Raw genomic sequence first — 16,645 nt, forward strand, 5'->3', positions numbered from 1 at the left:
TGATAATTAAATAAATCTATGGATTATACCTAGTTTTTACAGTTTCTATAGTGTTATTCTTCGGTCATTGTGACAAAAGCGTGGTTAAGGTAGAACAGAAAACATTGATTATTTCTTTTTCTCTAAACCATAGAGATATGCAAGAACATACCGTTTTCAAACAGATGAGCACAAAATGTCTCGTACAGGTTCTTCTTTCACATCTGTTCTACAATTGTTTTCTTAATGTTTGTTTCTATAGATCAACTCCTGAAGTTCAAAATACTTGTTTTCTCGAGGACACAAGAAAACATACGACCAATCCTCTTACCTTTAGCAGGTAAGTTTGGCAGTCACTGACATAATCATACTCCAGCCCATCAAAGGTGTAATAGTGTCGGTCTCCATAAATGGTGCACACAGCAGGGCAGGGGTAACTGGTGCAGTTAAAGACGCCTCTCCGACAAACACTGAAAGGAAAACCAACAGTCAGTGTCTCCTCATAAAGGCAGTCTTCTGCCGGATATTTTAAAGAAAATGCTTTCTTATGTTCTTTATTTCAAATCATGCAGAAATTCAGGAATGGAATAAAATTCTCAGACCTTGAAACAGAGAGCTATACTGTGAATTGCTTCAGAAGATACTGGGGATGCATGGCAAGTACTGAACATTTTGCCATTAGCCCATCTGTGCAATAAAAATGCATTAAAAATAAATGCAAAATCTCAAAGTTTGCAGGGCTTATACAAATATTTCCATCACTGCCTCCAGTATAGATAAGGCACAATGCCACAACATGCTCATTCATAAGACATCATTAGTCTATTTTTTCTGAATTTTGATAAAGGTCTGCAAATTTTCAAAGGAAAATACCTCCAGTTGCTACCTGTAAAATTTCAGGACATCAGACAAATAAGGAATGAGTTTAAGAAATTAATGCTGATATTTTACAAGATTACTTTTCCTGTCAGTTACATTCAGTGGCTTACACAAATTTATATGAAAGTAGTACTGGCATCCTCTTTTTTTTTGCTTGTGTAAGTGTAAATCCTCAGTTGATTTGCCAGTGTGGTATTAAACTGATTAAAAGTTGCCATGCCAATTTTTTTCCAATTACTAAATATACACTTAACTGATTATAGATATTTTGGCTAGGAAATAAGCATATCTCTCTTTTTCTCCTTGGTTGTCTTTCATTATATTCTATTCTGCAAAATTCCATGTCTTCATTTCAGAGACTAACAAATATGTGTGGAATTAAGCGTTTGTTCTTGACTGCTTTTTAATTTGGATATCTTCAGCTTCCTTTTCAGGTCTGAAAAGACACTCAACCAAAGTCTTCCTACTTATCCAAGCCTATCAGTAGGCCTAATAAAAGATATATCCTCTAACTATCTATAAACAAGAATATATATTTTTGATTTTCAAAGTACGCAATGCATTTTCTGTATCAGCTTCACTTTGGGTTTAGATCCATTTGATTTGAAAGTATGCAGAATGAACTCACCAGGTGTAACATGGAGTAGCTATCACTTCTCCTGACAGAAATTCTCTGTCTTTCCAGGTGCATGGACAACTGTCAGGAATATAACATTTCCCTCTGTGCTCAGCCATCCTTCAAAAAAAAAAAGTTATTAAGATGAAAGAGTAAATCCAAAAGATCAATGTAACTGAATGTGTAGTGTATTGTTGAAACCCCATCAAGAGCAACCAGTCTTCCACCCAGCTAAGAAAAATTGTTTCATCAGCAAAAGTTGTCCAAATCAAATGATCTCCACTGTGCACAGCTGGGGACCTGGCCGAGCCCACAGCTGCTGCTCTCTCTCTATCTAGAAAGGGATATGTTAGTGTGGGATGCAGCTCCCATGCAGGAGTGTCAGTAGTACAGGTATTCCTCTCTGAAAACTCCAGAGCATCTGGGTATCATGTGAGCTGCTGAGGCTGCAGCCAGACTGCCCTTCCCTCTCTGCTGCTCTCTTGTCCTGCTGTGCCAGGAAGCAACTGGACTGGAGTGCCTGCTCCTCTGCACAGACAGCACCTGTCCTGTTCTGAGCACACAACAGGGAGCTGGGCTATGGCACCTGCTACACAGTTTGTGAAGAGCAATGGTGGAGGCTGCCTGCCTACACAAGGGAAGCTGAAACAACTAACTAGGTTGAGACAAAACAGGCATTTAATGCAAAAAGTGTCAAATCTAATTAGATCAGTAAGCCACCCAGATATATGGTTATGACACACTTGCTATCTCAATTCCACCTATTTAGCAATTTTAACTTTCTTAACAAAAACGTTACTGACATTCCTAGTGCTGTTCTTTAGGAGAGCAATTCCTGGAGTTGTCATGCAACACATGGCTCAAAGTACAGCCTAGAGATTGTTTCACTGGAAGTTGAAAGGAATACACAGTTTTTTTTTCTTCACACCATTACTAGTTCATTAAACAGTAATCAGCTCTAAGTAAAAGAGTCAAGTGTTCAGAAAATTTCTCAAGGATAGGAAAATACCAGGAGAGATGGCTTGGGAAGGTACTTAGTCTCTGTCAATAGAATCTAAATGTCTCCCAAGACATCGGTATTGCTGGCGCTGCCCAAAGGCAGGAGATTAATGTAGCCCCAGAAGTTCCTTTCCACACTACTCTTTGCATCTGCAACTCAGTTTAGCCCCATATCTCCAACTCAGTGTGAGGCTGACTTTCAGTCTATATTTGGTATCTTTGAATTTACTGTCATCCTCACCTCACTTCCTCATGAAAATTTGGGCTGTTATATTATTCAACTTCTAAAGTATATCAGAGACTTCCAGTGTTTCTAATTCTTTGTCACCTCTTCAACTACTAACTAAAATAACAACAAACTGTTGTGCAAGAGCTTTAACAATAGAAAATGTAAACCATTTTTACTTTAGGGAGACCATTCTTTTGCATACTAGAGCCCATCATATCATGGTTTCCCAAGGGAAAGGGTTTCAATACCACACACAAGCACTTTACTTTACAAGCACCATAAATACCTAGAGTGCTAGAATAAGGTGCCAGTCTCCAGGGGAATTCAGGATTCCACCCCAAAAGCTTAGGTCATTCAGTCAAACAATGGGTAGTAGTAGAAATAAGGTGGGAAAGGAGAACCAAGGAGAAGAAACGCAACTTAAGAGAAATTTTAAGACTGCACTACAGTACAATGTCTCACATCAAGTTTTTAATGACTTGTCCACTTAGATTTAATAGCATGAGATATATGCTCAACATTTTCCTATATAAAAAAGAGACCTTTTGAAAATAATTTTTAAGATAATACAGCTGTCCCCTTCCAAGTTAAAAGCCATACTCACTTTTTGGACCCATGAGGCTGAAAGTCATTAATTAAGTGCATTTAACAATGAGGACATTACTAAATGCACTGTGTTATACACTTACTTTTCAACCTCATAGCAAAAAGACTGCTTATTCTCTTATGTAATAAAAATAATTCATGTGTTTTACTCTATTATTTGATGGAAAACCAGGATTTTGCTTGTCTGTACTCCTGTTATATCTCAGAAAATAATCAAGTAATACTCAATTTGAAATGGTATGACTGTGAAAACAAGGCTTTAGCTGTTTTTTAAACTTCTATTTTAGTTTCTTCAAATTTTCAAATGAACTTTCAAGTCAATACTGTTAGTTTAATTTCATGTAAATATCACAGTGATGCTTCAGTTTGTTACCAGTTTTCTACTTTTACAGATCCATACACTTTTTGTGCTAAAATAATCGTTTATTCCCATAACACTAATGGTCCTGGAAGCTAAGTTCTCCGTTGAGGCAGAGGTTTTAGAGGACTACAGAACACCATGTAAGAGCTAGTGAAATCTTAAATAGCTCTGTCTGAAATCTACCTTCACCAGTGCTTAGTCATCTGTGAACATCACAAGTTGCAGGAAGGGGAATCATGACAGTCTCTTTTATACTCTGATCTGTGCACAACTGATACAATGTCAGGAGACCACCTGGCTACACACGCAGTGAAACAAAATGGAAAGTTGAGAGAGAAAAAAGGGAGCATTCCACCTGAGATGAGAAGCAATTACAGCAATTTGCACAGTATATTTAACTCCTCAATCTGAAAATGAACACAGGAGGAGGAAATGGAAATGAATGGAACAAGTCATGATTGATCCTGACACAAATAGAAGTTTTTAGATTTTATACTTGGATTTGACTCCTGCCAAGCTCAGCTGACTCTTTCTGGGCACCAAATCCAAACACACAAGCTGAGAAAACAAGAAAAGGACAGAGGGAATGAAGGGAAATTGGGCAGAAACCAGTCCATACACCTGCCCTGCCTGCCCCTGACTGGGCACCAGCAATGTAAGCCTGAGTAGAAATTTAGGTGAGACAAAGACTTAGGCAGCAATAAGCAGGAGCACAAATGGTTTCCATCAAAATATTTTGTCATGTTTGCTTTTACATTCAAATAAACTAACTGTGCAAATGGTGGAAGTCATCTCCTGTCCAGAGAGTTCCAAATACCAGCCAATTGGAATAGTAGCAAGCTGGATATCTGATGGCCTTTTAGCTGTTACTGTGTGTCTGTGACAATTTATAGAACAATAGCTTCAAAATTAGAAGTGTGATACCACTGGAATTTAACAAGCAAAAAAATGTGCAGAGTTGAATTGTGGAAAATATGCATTTGGCTCGTGCTTCAGGTTGGTCCATCAAAGCTTACCCAGGGGGGCAAATGCAGCCACTTGCACAGGGTGGTGAGGGGACACAGGAGAAGTTCATGGCAAGGTTCGCACAAGAGATCCCACAGTTCACACCCGCTGCTGGTAACCCAGGCACAGGAGATCTGCAGTCATAGTAGATTTTTCCTTCAGGGCATATGTGAACTTCAAATGCAAAATGAAGGTGAAATAAGATCAACTGCTCTTTTACACTGAAGGTTTTCTATTTGTATTTGTTCACAATCTATTTATTGGGATACAAAGGGAGGTTACATTACAGTTCATATAAGACCGCAATTGGAATAACAGTCGATGACATCATCTATATTACAGACACATAAAATTAATATGGGTACTAATGAAAAGAAACAATAATATTATGCATCTGGATGTATGTGTCCAGGATCTCACACATAGTCCATTCTTAATGACAGAATCATTACACCTTAGGCAGAAAAAACCCTTAGAAGTGCAACAATTTTCAAAGTACTTCTAAATACATTAGAAAAGCATTAAAAATTTACTTGTTAGACATCAAGGTCTTAAAGCTTCCTAAACATGGACAGTGAGCCTCATTATAGGTATTCCCATGAGAACACATTGACCTAGATGGCACATTAAATTATTTATTTCTTTTAATTTTCCAAGTGACTGAGTAGCAGAATTTGCTACAGAAAAAGAGAGAAATTCCCCCAAGACTATTTGTGCTCCTAACCTCCAATTTTAAATATTTTGTGATATAAAGCATCTCATCATTTAAACACATATGAGGAGAAAACCATATTAATATCCAATATCAAATTCTCTATTTGTGCAACTTTTATACGGAATAAGATTATAAATTACCTATGTCTTCTGTAGTGGCTTCAATACATTTCACTGTTCCATTCAAACATTGACTAGAAAAAAAAAGGAAACCCATGTTTATTCAAGGAAAAATGCTTTGTAGTCACCATGTTAAAAAATATTATACAATTCAATCTTATTTAAGCAACAGAAATTAGGAGGAGAAAGAGGATTAAAATCCAAAAGCTTGAGTTCTGCCCAATACTGTCTTGGTAGTTTCTAATTCCTGATCTGTAAAGAGGGCCTAAATTCATAGTTTATGTACTACATAATTTCCTAACTTCCACTGAAAGAAAAAAAAAAGCTGAGTATGTCAACCCCTGTGAGTATGGAGGGCCAGGTGATTTAGGATGCAGGCAGTATAACACAAAACCTTATCCACCACAGCTTAAAGAATTTTCCAGGCATTTTGTTTAAAAAATACCCGGAATATACATAACCCAATTTATACTAGGCTCTCTTATTACTAAGTATGCAAAAAAAAAAAAAGATCTTGTTACAATAAACTTTCAATCTACATGAGAAAAATTCTCAAACTACTTTGTGTCCAAACTGTGATACAAGAAAGATAAAAGTCTTGCAGTCCCACCTACCAGGAGCCTGTTGGCGTAGGAAGGATTTCTCCAGGCTGCAGTGCTTTGCCTTTGTAATGACAATGACAGCCGGATCTGTTAAAAGGATATTCATGCATTTAGGTAGAAAAGCAGAATGAAATGGGATTTAAGGGCCCTCTATCAAGTTGTTATGATATGCAGGTCTCATCATAACATTAACTTAATTCATTAGCTCAATCCTTATATGTACAATATTCTTTGAAAGACAAAAATTTAATGATACTCAGGCTGTATTGAAGTCAGTGGCAAAATTCATATCATCTTCAGCAAAGCCAGGATTTTCCTCTATTTCTGTATGGTTTTTTTGCTGTTTCCATGCATTTTTCTAATAGAAAGGACTTTTCCTTTTCAGTCATGGGAGTAGAATGAAAACATGCATTTCCCATTCAAAATATTCTTAATATCATGAGGTAGAGCAATTATCATAGCAAAATCCATTAACTGTGTGATAAGAGCCAGACAGGTTAGAAGTAGCAATAAAATTATCTAGAAACTATGAAAAAATGTGTGAATAAGAAGACAATTCACACTCTTGAATAGTTTAAAACAGTTTTTATCCCTACATTATGAACTTCACTGATCTTCCCAAAATATATGTTGCAATGAACAGAAATAATTCTGTAACTACCCATGGGGGTAGGCTTTAAAATTTTGGGTACGCAATATACAAAAACTTTTTCCTCTCACTGATTATTTCCTCCCATTTAACTGAAGAGCTTTGCATTGTGACACAGAAAAAAGACACTTCTAGCCACTCTTCCCCTACCATCCCTTTCTTTGTGGATTGTTGCTTTATAGATTGCTTCTCACATTTTTTTCAAGTGCTACAAACAAGGTTTTCATGTGAATATGCTATCTCATGAATTAAAAGTTTCACTACCCTTCTCTAAAGCAGTTTGGCAAATCTGCTCTAAAGTGAAGCACATACATGTGCACACAGTAACAGAAGAGTATTGACTGGTAAAACAGAATATTAAATCTTTACATATTGTTTGTTACACAATTGTCAATATTTTTTGTTATCTTCTCTAGGCAGTCTGCACCTTGAGGGAAACAGCAGAAAAGCTACTTTAAATCTTGCTGGAAAGAGGAAATTGTGTCCATACATATATTCTACTTTTTCATTACTTACATTGATACACAAATGTTGACTGACTCTTCAAAATACTTCCCATCAGGACAATTACATCCTTCTGCACAGTCATCAGCACAGATATTTGCCATGGAAAGTGAAGCACAGGAATGTTTGCAAAAAGAAGAGCACTGATGATAAAGCATACCACTGTGACACATCACAGCTGGAGGAAAGAGAGGGAGAATGAAGGGAGAACAGCATACTGTTAAAGTGTGAAAAATGGAAAACAAAGTATTGTATCATGGAAGTTCAAGAAAATCAAAGCAAAGTGGTCTCTTGTGGCACTTTGAAAAAGCATGAGAAAAATATGCCATGTTACCAGTTTCTGAAGTTAGATATATTAAGATGAAGGTGGGTTTTTGTTAAAATAATTTTTGACTGGAATCATCTATTTTGTAAACAGTAGCTTTCTGTCCTTTCTGTATGTCAAATTTGGCATCTATCTAGTAATTCAGGCTTCCAAGAGGTATAGCTAAGGGTGAGGCATTGTTATATGGCTTAGAAACAGAAATACAGCAGTTGGATTTCAATAACCCTTGTGGGTCCCTTCCAACTCACAATACTCTAAGATTCTGTGAAATGCTTTGTTTTAAATCATTACTGTATCACACACCCTGTCCTGCCCAGTCTAGGGAGACCCTGCCAACCCCCCTTAGGGAATGGCTCCACTCCTGCCACTCCCTGACTCCTTTATCCTAATAGGGGCTCCCATATGACTTAGGGCTTCAAAGAAAGAATTCCATTTCTCTCTGTGAGCAATAGAAAGGGCAGACATTCCTATGAGGCAGTGCAGGGGTACCGACTCAGATACCTAATGTAAAGGCTGTTACCATTCTCCCCTCGTACATCATTACACCATGGCACAACTCTAGTTTCCAGGAAAAAGAAGCCAACCCTTATATTTTATGGAGTGATTGAAATTTGTATAGTTTTATGCATTTCTAAAAGACATTCCATCATGGAAATGTTACTCACCACAGTAAGAAACATGAGATCTGAAGTCAATGACGACGCCGTGCTTGCCACAGACATAAGCATAGTGTGCCAAAGCGTTGCACAGGCAGCTGCTTCCACATTTGCACGCGTCAAAGCGGCAGAGCTGGTAGTACAGCCCTGGACTGATGTAGGCATGGCAGGGAGCAAACACCTCTTGGTTGATGATATCACACTGAGATGCATACCCAGCTAAGAGAAGGTGACATTGTTTTAGCCAGGTCCATTTTAATACAACAGTTAGTCAAATCAATAGCACGGAATATTAAAATCAAACATAGCCAGGTGTGCAATATAAACACTTGCATACAATTCTACAGTTTAAAATTGATATTACAAACAACTCCCTCAATAGAGAACTCTACTTAAGATAAAAATAACTGTACTAAAACTCAATACTGTTATGCCTTCCTCTTATAACACAGGAAATTTAAATGGCAAAATAATATACTTCAAAAGAATAGTTAGAGTCCCCCAAAGCCTGGAGTATGGTTTTCCTACTTGACATTCATTTAGCTTTAACGTCAACAATGGCCATGTACTTCCTGGCATGTGGTCTCAGGAAGCATTACAAAGCAGAGCTTGAGGGCATGCAAATCCCAAACTGGCCATACACCTTCTAGCAGCAACAAACCCTTCTCCTGCCCTCCAGCCACTGAAGGTGACTGCCACCACAAGTGGTGGAATAGCTAAGGAGCTCTGTGATGTGGATTATATTTAAGCCACTTTTGCTGCTAAAAGAATGCACCTCTCCTTCAAACTCCATGTTCATTTCCACAGACACAGATTGACAGAAGAATTTCACATTTTTTGGACTCTCTCAGTAAACTAGATTCAAGGACTGAACTTAACAACTTAACTCAGTCGAAAATTAACCTGACAAAATAAGTAACCAAACAACCATTTTTTTTTTTTCCTTTGTTGATCAGGTCACTATCATCTTTGACCTGAAAAAGATGCCTGTGCTTGTAGCATGGTGTGGATCACTTCACTCTCTTCTGCTTTTTCACAGTGATTCTTAGAGGATCGTGGTGAAATTCAGGCTGGAAAGGACCCTCAGAAAGTCATGCAGTCCACTCTCCTGCTCTAAGCAACACACAGTTATGTCAAACTCCACCTTCACTGAGCTAGCACAGAACTGAGGGTGAGGCATGAAGGCTCTGAGCTGATCTGGCTGTCTTGAGAAGACAGACAGCAAGGAGTGTATAAAAACTCCTAGGATTCCCCACATTGTTAGAGATTTACTGTTATTCTAGCCTTGCTTCAACAGGCTTTAAATATGGATAAATCCCACATCCCTAGTGAGATCTGATGTCTGAAATGTTAAAAATATTAGACTACATTCTGTCAGAATTGGCAACTACAGTCTACCCATTGTCTTCATTAATTGAAAAGAGCAGCAATGCATAAAGGAGACAGTGAAAGTTCAACACAAACCATAGGCATGCCAACCAGCCAAAACTAAATCCTTGCCCAGGAATTTGAGCAAATTCAAGGCTCTCAGATTGTCTGCAACAGTTTTTGTCAGAGATGGAGGATAAAGAAATTTTTAGTGCAATAATCATGGAGAAGCCAGAGACAGGACTTTTGATCTCAACACTGTCTCCTGTACTTTCTTTAACAATCATGCATCAATCTTTCCTCTCAACTACTATAATTTACAGGATCATAAATAGCTAAAAAGCTGCATGTATAGTAATCAGCAGAATTTAGTGCTCATAGTCGGTACACCCAGCACTAAATTACCAACTAGCTTTTATTTATCAAGTACTAACTTCATTTTACATACAAAATGTATGGGGAAATGATCTTTGCCGATGCCAAAAAAAAAAAAGTGCACATCTAAACCTGAAGCTGAAATACGTGTATGTGCAACTTTTTCACAGAGAAAAGAAAAACTGTCCCATAATAATGAGCTACTGCTAAGTCCAGACTCCCCTGTGAAAATGTACCATTTTGCTGATTCACATTGCAGGGATCAACCACAGGAATATTGATAGGCATGGAGCAAGCTGAGGAAACCTTCCATGCATTGGCATGAAGTTGTGGGGTCCCTTCTATCATCCCTGCTGGAGATCTGAAAAGGAAAATATCAACACTGCAAGCATCCTGTTGACCTCAGGGTGTACATGGGTGGGGATGCAAGTTCAATAAAGAGGCTTAGGTTTATAGTTACATTGAATAGTCAATGTGCCAAAAGAATTTCCATCTTTGAGGTATAAAAGAAGAGAGGGCATGCGAAACTTTTTCCTCAATATTTTATTCCTGTGAAAATGTCCCTACATTCTAAGTCTGCTGTGCAGACAAGTTTTGTGACATTATAGCTTGAGGAAATTTGGAGGAAATAAGGTTAAAAAGTAAGAAAATTATGCCCTTCTAATTAAAATATTCCTGTGATGCAGAATTACGTTTTTTTACATTAAAACTTGATGTGGGGAGGAAAATCAAACAGTATTAAATGTCAGCCATGTGAGGATGATACAAGTATTATCACCCACTCTTTTTCTCAGTGCTCATATATTTGCTCTGAAGATAAGGGAGCAACAAGAAAAGGAAAAGTGCATTCAAATAATATCATCATCCAGAAACTTCTACAAATAATACGGTAGCTTTCTATAGCTACTTAAAAAAACACCTTAAAATCCATAAGTTTTTGACTTTCATATTTATAAAAGTGACTACCATTTTAATTAGGACATTTTATATTGGTTATTTTAATAAAGTTTGAGCATGTTAATGAAATTAAATTATCAGATGATTATGTTCAACAAAACTTTTCACTTGTTGTTAAACACAATATAAATGCACAACATGAAACTTACAGAAAATCATCTCTTAAATTTCCATTGTAAGTTCCACATAGTCCTAATGTTCTTCTCTTCCATCTGACATCAACTTGAACATAGATCCTCTCTCCATCTTTAGCAAACAGTATCTTCAAACCAAAACTAGTTTTCAGTTGAACAAAGAGAGAAGATATATTCTGAATTTCAATAGCCCCTGAACATAGCAAAAGAAGAAGAAAAACAAAGTCACTGAAACTCAGCTTCCAGGTTGTACTGGTCTACCCATTAAGCAAAAAAAAATTGAAAATTCAGACATAAAATGAAAAACTATGCACAACCTCACCATCGGCCAAATATCCTCTCCCATTCTCTATCTGAGCTTATTTCCAGTAACAACACAAATCAGGAATTCCACCTACTGTTGACATTTTTAAAATGTCACAGCTTTCTGCACCTGTGAGTTATCTAGAAATCATGCTTGCACCTCTGTTTGGTTTTTTTTCTATTTCAGAAGAAATCAAAGCAACTGCAAGCCCCTGGCAATGAGAAGGCAAGACAAGAAACCCCTTTTTTCTTAGTCTCCACTGATATTACAATAGTAAGTAACAGATTTCTGTAAAGTATATTGAATCTTTAGATAGCAGGTTCTCTCTTACCACTATTGACATGACATCAGTATAGCTCCTTCCTTGGACTGTATGTGAACTGAGCCCCTATCAAATTCCCAGCTTTCCTTCCCAGCAAATCCGTTATGTGAGGAAATGGAAATTTCACAGTCACAGCATTCATTTGCTACACATTGTTGGGCTACTTGCGGCTGAAGGCCTAAAGTAGATCTACCTTCATAAGCAGCCTCTACACATGCACACACACACAGATTGAAGAGAGGAAAACAAAATCCTTAAGGATGTCCTTAGGGAATCAGACTTACTAGATACACACAAAGAATGTGACACCAAAATACTTTTCATAAATTGTATTTGTTGCAGACTGTGGAAAGAGACAAGAAAGTGAGTAGGGACTAATTCAAAAGGAATAAAATGAAGTTACCAATCAAATTATGAAGCAGAACTGTCAACATAGAGCATAACTGAGCTATGAAGCTCATTGCCATAGAAAACTGTGAATGCCAAAAGCAGTACTGTGACTGGACAAATTCAGTGAAGAAAAGACATAACTGCAATCACCAGCACAGGACTCCCTAAAATCTGTTTTGCAGAAGGCTGGGTAAGAACTTTACTCTCACTTAACCCTTTTAGAAAGAGACTAAAATTCCACTAACTGGTCACTGTGAATTTCAAAATTTAGCAGTATCATTTCTACCTTCAGTGCTTAATTTTATAACATGCTTTTAAGGCTGGTTTATTTTACTATCCTTTCCAAAATGATGAAGTAACCTGTCTGAAATCACAACATAAGTCAGCAGTGAAATCAATATAAATCCCATGGAGCACATGGATTCTTTTCCATTCTATTTAGTCTAAAAAGCTTTAAGCAAGCTAGACCTTAGCATCAAGATCTCTTCACTTCCTTTCTTTTTCTTACCTCTCTCCCCCTAAACATAAACAAAATGAGTGGAATTTCTAAGTACTCTATAAGATAAGAAATGCAAAGAAATGAGGGCATAATGAAGAATTGTTTTACAGATGATAAAAGTAAATTTCTATAGTTATTACTAATGTTCTAAGAAGTAAGTGATTGTATGCTTTAATGAGTTATGTTTCAAGGAATTCCTTTTTCAAAGACTGATATTATTAAAAAGTTTTGGAGCATTTAAGAGACAGAATGTGAACTCTGGTAATATTCTTCTTCATGCACTCCTTACCATTGAGGTTAAAAACTTGGTTAGGGACAGCTTGGATCTGACCATATCTTGTGAGAGTTACTTGTTTCCTCACATCATCTTCAAGAACCAGTGTTATAGACTCAATGCAGGCATGGTCAAAGTTCTAAGGAGAAACAAGTTTCACCATCAGAAACAGACAATGACATTAATATTACCATGGAAAAGAGAAGCAAACAAACAGGGGGGGAAAAAGCATATAGAAAGGAAAGATCAGAACTGTCATCAGGTAAATCAGTTGTAAACTATCACTCAAAGCATTAAACAAGGCACTCAAAATTGTATGTACATCATATAACATTGCTTATGCATTATCTTCATATGCTAGGAGAATGCATTTTAGGTATTATGTCAGTATTATAGAAAGTGGACAGAGGTCCCCAGGTACTGATACTGGGTTGAAAATTCCATTCTTGCACGGCCACTTTGGGTACTGCTCATTGATGGGTTAACCACTGGTAGAGCAAGGGTCTGACCCGATCTAAATCAAGCTGCTGCAACCAGAGCACAAATGCAGCAACACAGGAGAAAGAAACTTTGGCACACATAAAATGTAGTGATGATCTCTGATTGCAGATAAAAAGGACATAAATTCTCCAGTATTTCATTACAATAATTTATAAATATCTGACAATTGAAAAATTGTGACCTATAAACCATGTCACATGCATCATTTTAGTGTGCAATCCAGGCAGAATTTATGAACCTCAATACAGGACAAAAGCCAACACTGAATTAGCCAAAACCAAGCATCTTATGCTCCCCAGGGTCCCCTCTGTTTTCATCCAGAAACTTTTCAAGGTGCCTAGAGCTCTACAAAAGGTTATTACCAGTGGCAACCTTATTTTTCAGTGGATATCTAACCAACCCTTTCATGCTTGAGGCCACCTGAAATGCCTCAAGCATGAAAAGGTTGGTTAGGTAGCCCCTGAAAAATAATAAAAACAATACCTGTGCAGGAGAAGGAGGTGCTTGCAAGAAAGGTAGAGAGGCACCAGATCATAATCAAGCTTTTGAAAGGAGGACATGAGAGACAGTCTCAGAGTAGGGCATTGCCCCCTGCTGAGGTGTCCAGACATCCCCGTCCTCAGCACATGGTCAGCTGTGAGTCACAGTATCAAGGCCCCTTCTCCTGAGAGTCTAACAGCACCATTAAATCCACTCTCAAAGGTAAGTACTCTTTATAAGCACCTTTATTCCTAGTCTGTTGTTGAATGTCTGCCAAAATATTTTCAAACAAGTATGTGTGGTGCCTAGTCTCATAGATGGTTTTCTAAAAGACATTGTTCGAACAAATAAAATATGTTATAACATATCAAATAAAATCTAAAGCTAGCAAAAAAAACATTCTCGCCTAAACAGTGATGTATTAAACCTACAGTTCTGCCAACAGCCATGTTTCCAAAGCCTGACATCTGTTGGAGCCATAACTAAAGGTGTTTATACAACTTTGATATGCATAAATGAGTAAGTCTTTAGATTTGATCCCTCTAAAGTTGCTGTAGCTTTTACAAAGGGCAGTATAACATGTAGCAGCACAAACAATAACAAAAAAAAAGCTGTAAGATGATTTCAGTTTATATTTTCTATGTAACATTACCAAGTAGTTTACAGTAGAATTTATAGAAGATTGCTTGAAATATGGACGGACCTGATTGTTTCAACATTTTAAAAAAAAATGTATCTTACCTGTCCACAAGGTGCTTTTTGTAAAGTGATTGTGAATTTGTTTTTTCCAGTACCTTTTACCAAAATGTATTGGCAAATCCCAAGAAAGGTAAAATGGCGTCCATCAAATGTTGTGAAATGAGAGCTGCCTGTGATGGAGCACTCCGCTTGAGAGAAAAAGTATAAAGAATGTTCTCTTACATAAGAATGTATCATTATTCTGCAAATCATGTAAGAGAGGAGAAAATAAGAAACTTTCTCACGATTTCTAAGTATAAAACCCAGGCTGACTTTAATCCATCCAATAATAACGACACTTAGAAACAAATTACACTAGAGACATCTTTTTCCAACAGATGCCATCTCATAAAGAACACATCCATGGGCAGCACCTTTTGGTTCTAACTAGGTGAGATGCCTGTGACTAAAATACAAAAGACTTTTCTCTTTACTACAATTCGGAAGTATCCTAGAATCTTTTGTCTTTTTTTTTCCAATGACTCAGTATGAAAGAGGACCTCTTCTCCATCCTTCTAGGTATTATGGAACTGCTCACTACCACAGGTATGCAGGGGATGCAGGTGTCATCAGGGCACACATTTTGGGGTTTTTTTCCAGTTCAAATCAGGAAGTTCAAATCTCCAGTTCATCCTCACTTACCACACTTTCATTCACAACATGGGATAACATCAGAGCACACAAACTAGATCCACTTTGGCTGCAGGAGGTTCTCTGTTGGAGCACATCTAACCTGCTCCCATTACTCACAGCAGCTCTGTCCCTAGGACCAGGCCAAAGTAATTGTAATAAACCCCTCATGAGTATACACAACACACACAAGACATAGGGAGTGCTTCTCAGTGGCAATTGTTTCACATTACAGATCCACACTGTCAAGCCTTGCTTAGCAGCTGCTAAGCCTTATTACCTCATTCAAAGAGGGCTCCCTAATTTGTAAAAAAAAAAACTTTCACAAACTTCATAATATAACCTTGTCTGAGGTACAGAACTATCAAGGGAGCTTCACCACCTGCCTGCTGCACGCTCCTCTGTGTAACTCATTACAGAGACACGATATCTTTAAAGATAAGGATGATTATTCAAACATGAACTGCTATTACAAGAGACAAAATGCAGTCTACAGCATCAGAATGATGGTTTTCCTATTACTTACAATAAAGTTGCACCTGAAAGTGAAGAGATCCTTATACCTGGCCTAAGTACTGCACAGGCAATAAAAACACACCATTTGTGGCAAATAACACTGAGCATAAACAAGAGATAGAAAACAAGAGGTGGATAGCACAGAGGTAGGGGAAGCATGTGGGAAAAGGCAGAATGAGTATGATCAGGCAAATAACAGCTTCATTCCAGCTGGCCCACAGCTACTGTCAATATCCACCTGCTTAATCTTTCTTCCTTAACTGGCAGCCAAAAGCCTGGGATCATATATGGATCTGATGTCTTCAGAAAAGTTTATCATTTTTGTTATGAAATGAGAAAAGAGTAATGAAAGACAAATACCTGGACAATCATGATCAGTGCAGTTCCAAATGCCACCAGCACAAATACTAAAAAGGAAAATCACACAACAGTAATAGTGTTCAGATTTTTAGCAAAATAAGTAGTTTTGAGTTAATTAATATGCCTTGAATTCACACAGAATAGCCTGTATATTTTAGTGATACACAGGTCTCAGACTGTAAAACACAAACAGTAACTATTGTTTAAAATTTGTGTGACTGTGTTAAACTAACTATAGACAGTAGTCCTTGGGAGATGAAACACACGGGCTTTCACATACCAGTTGCTACATTCTTGTTCAATTTTTGAGCCTACAGGGAAAGCAGTTCCATGATAAATACAAGGACAATTCGACAAAGAGATACAAGTTCCATTTTCCATAATGAGACCTGTTGGGAAAGAAGTTAATTAATGAGATATAAAAAAAAAATTAGCCAACCCCAGATCACTGCTCTTCCCCCATCTGACTCAAACTTTCCAATCTCCCAGGAGGTGATGTTATCAGTCTTAAACAAGGACCAGCAAAAACATTTGCCAAGTGAGTGCAGAGAGC

General features: G+C 37.5%; 1 protein-coding gene across 2 annotated transcripts in view; it reads right to left on the reverse strand.

The window, feature by feature from the left end:
* The window catches only part of OTOGL (otogelin like), a 93,630-nt gene that overhangs the window by 58,358 nt on the left and 18,627 nt on the right, over window positions 1-16,645 (reverse strand). For both annotated transcript variants that reach the window (XM_026798271.2, XM_026798293.2), the window contains exons 13-25: window positions 16,373-16,481; window positions 16,093-16,139; window positions 14,590-14,735; window positions 12,883-13,006; window positions 11,094-11,271; window positions 10,224-10,348; window positions 8,254-8,463; window positions 7,276-7,441; window positions 6,123-6,197; window positions 5,530-5,582; window positions 4,686-4,848; window positions 1,487-1,594; window positions 311-449 (exon numbers count right to left, since the gene is read on the reverse strand). In XM_026798271.2, coding sequence (XP_026654072.2) covers window positions 311-449; window positions 1,487-1,594; window positions 4,686-4,848; window positions 5,530-5,582; window positions 6,123-6,197; window positions 7,276-7,441; window positions 8,254-8,463; window positions 10,224-10,348; window positions 11,094-11,271; window positions 12,883-13,006; window positions 14,590-14,735; window positions 16,093-16,139; window positions 16,373-16,481 — 1,643 coding nt within the window. The remainder of the gene's footprint in view (window positions 1-310; window positions 450-1,486; window positions 1,595-4,685; window positions 4,849-5,529; window positions 5,583-6,122; window positions 6,198-7,275; window positions 7,442-8,253; window positions 8,464-10,223; window positions 10,349-11,093; window positions 11,272-12,882; window positions 13,007-14,589; window positions 14,736-16,092; window positions 16,140-16,372; window positions 16,482-16,645) is intronic.

The sequence above is a fragment of the Zonotrichia albicollis genome, chromosome 4 (genome assembly GCF_047830755.1).
Source record: "Zonotrichia albicollis isolate bZonAlb1 chromosome 4, bZonAlb1.hap1, whole genome shotgun sequence".
Classification (NCBI taxonomy): Eukaryota; Metazoa; Chordata; class Aves; order Passeriformes; family Passerellidae; genus Zonotrichia; species Zonotrichia albicollis.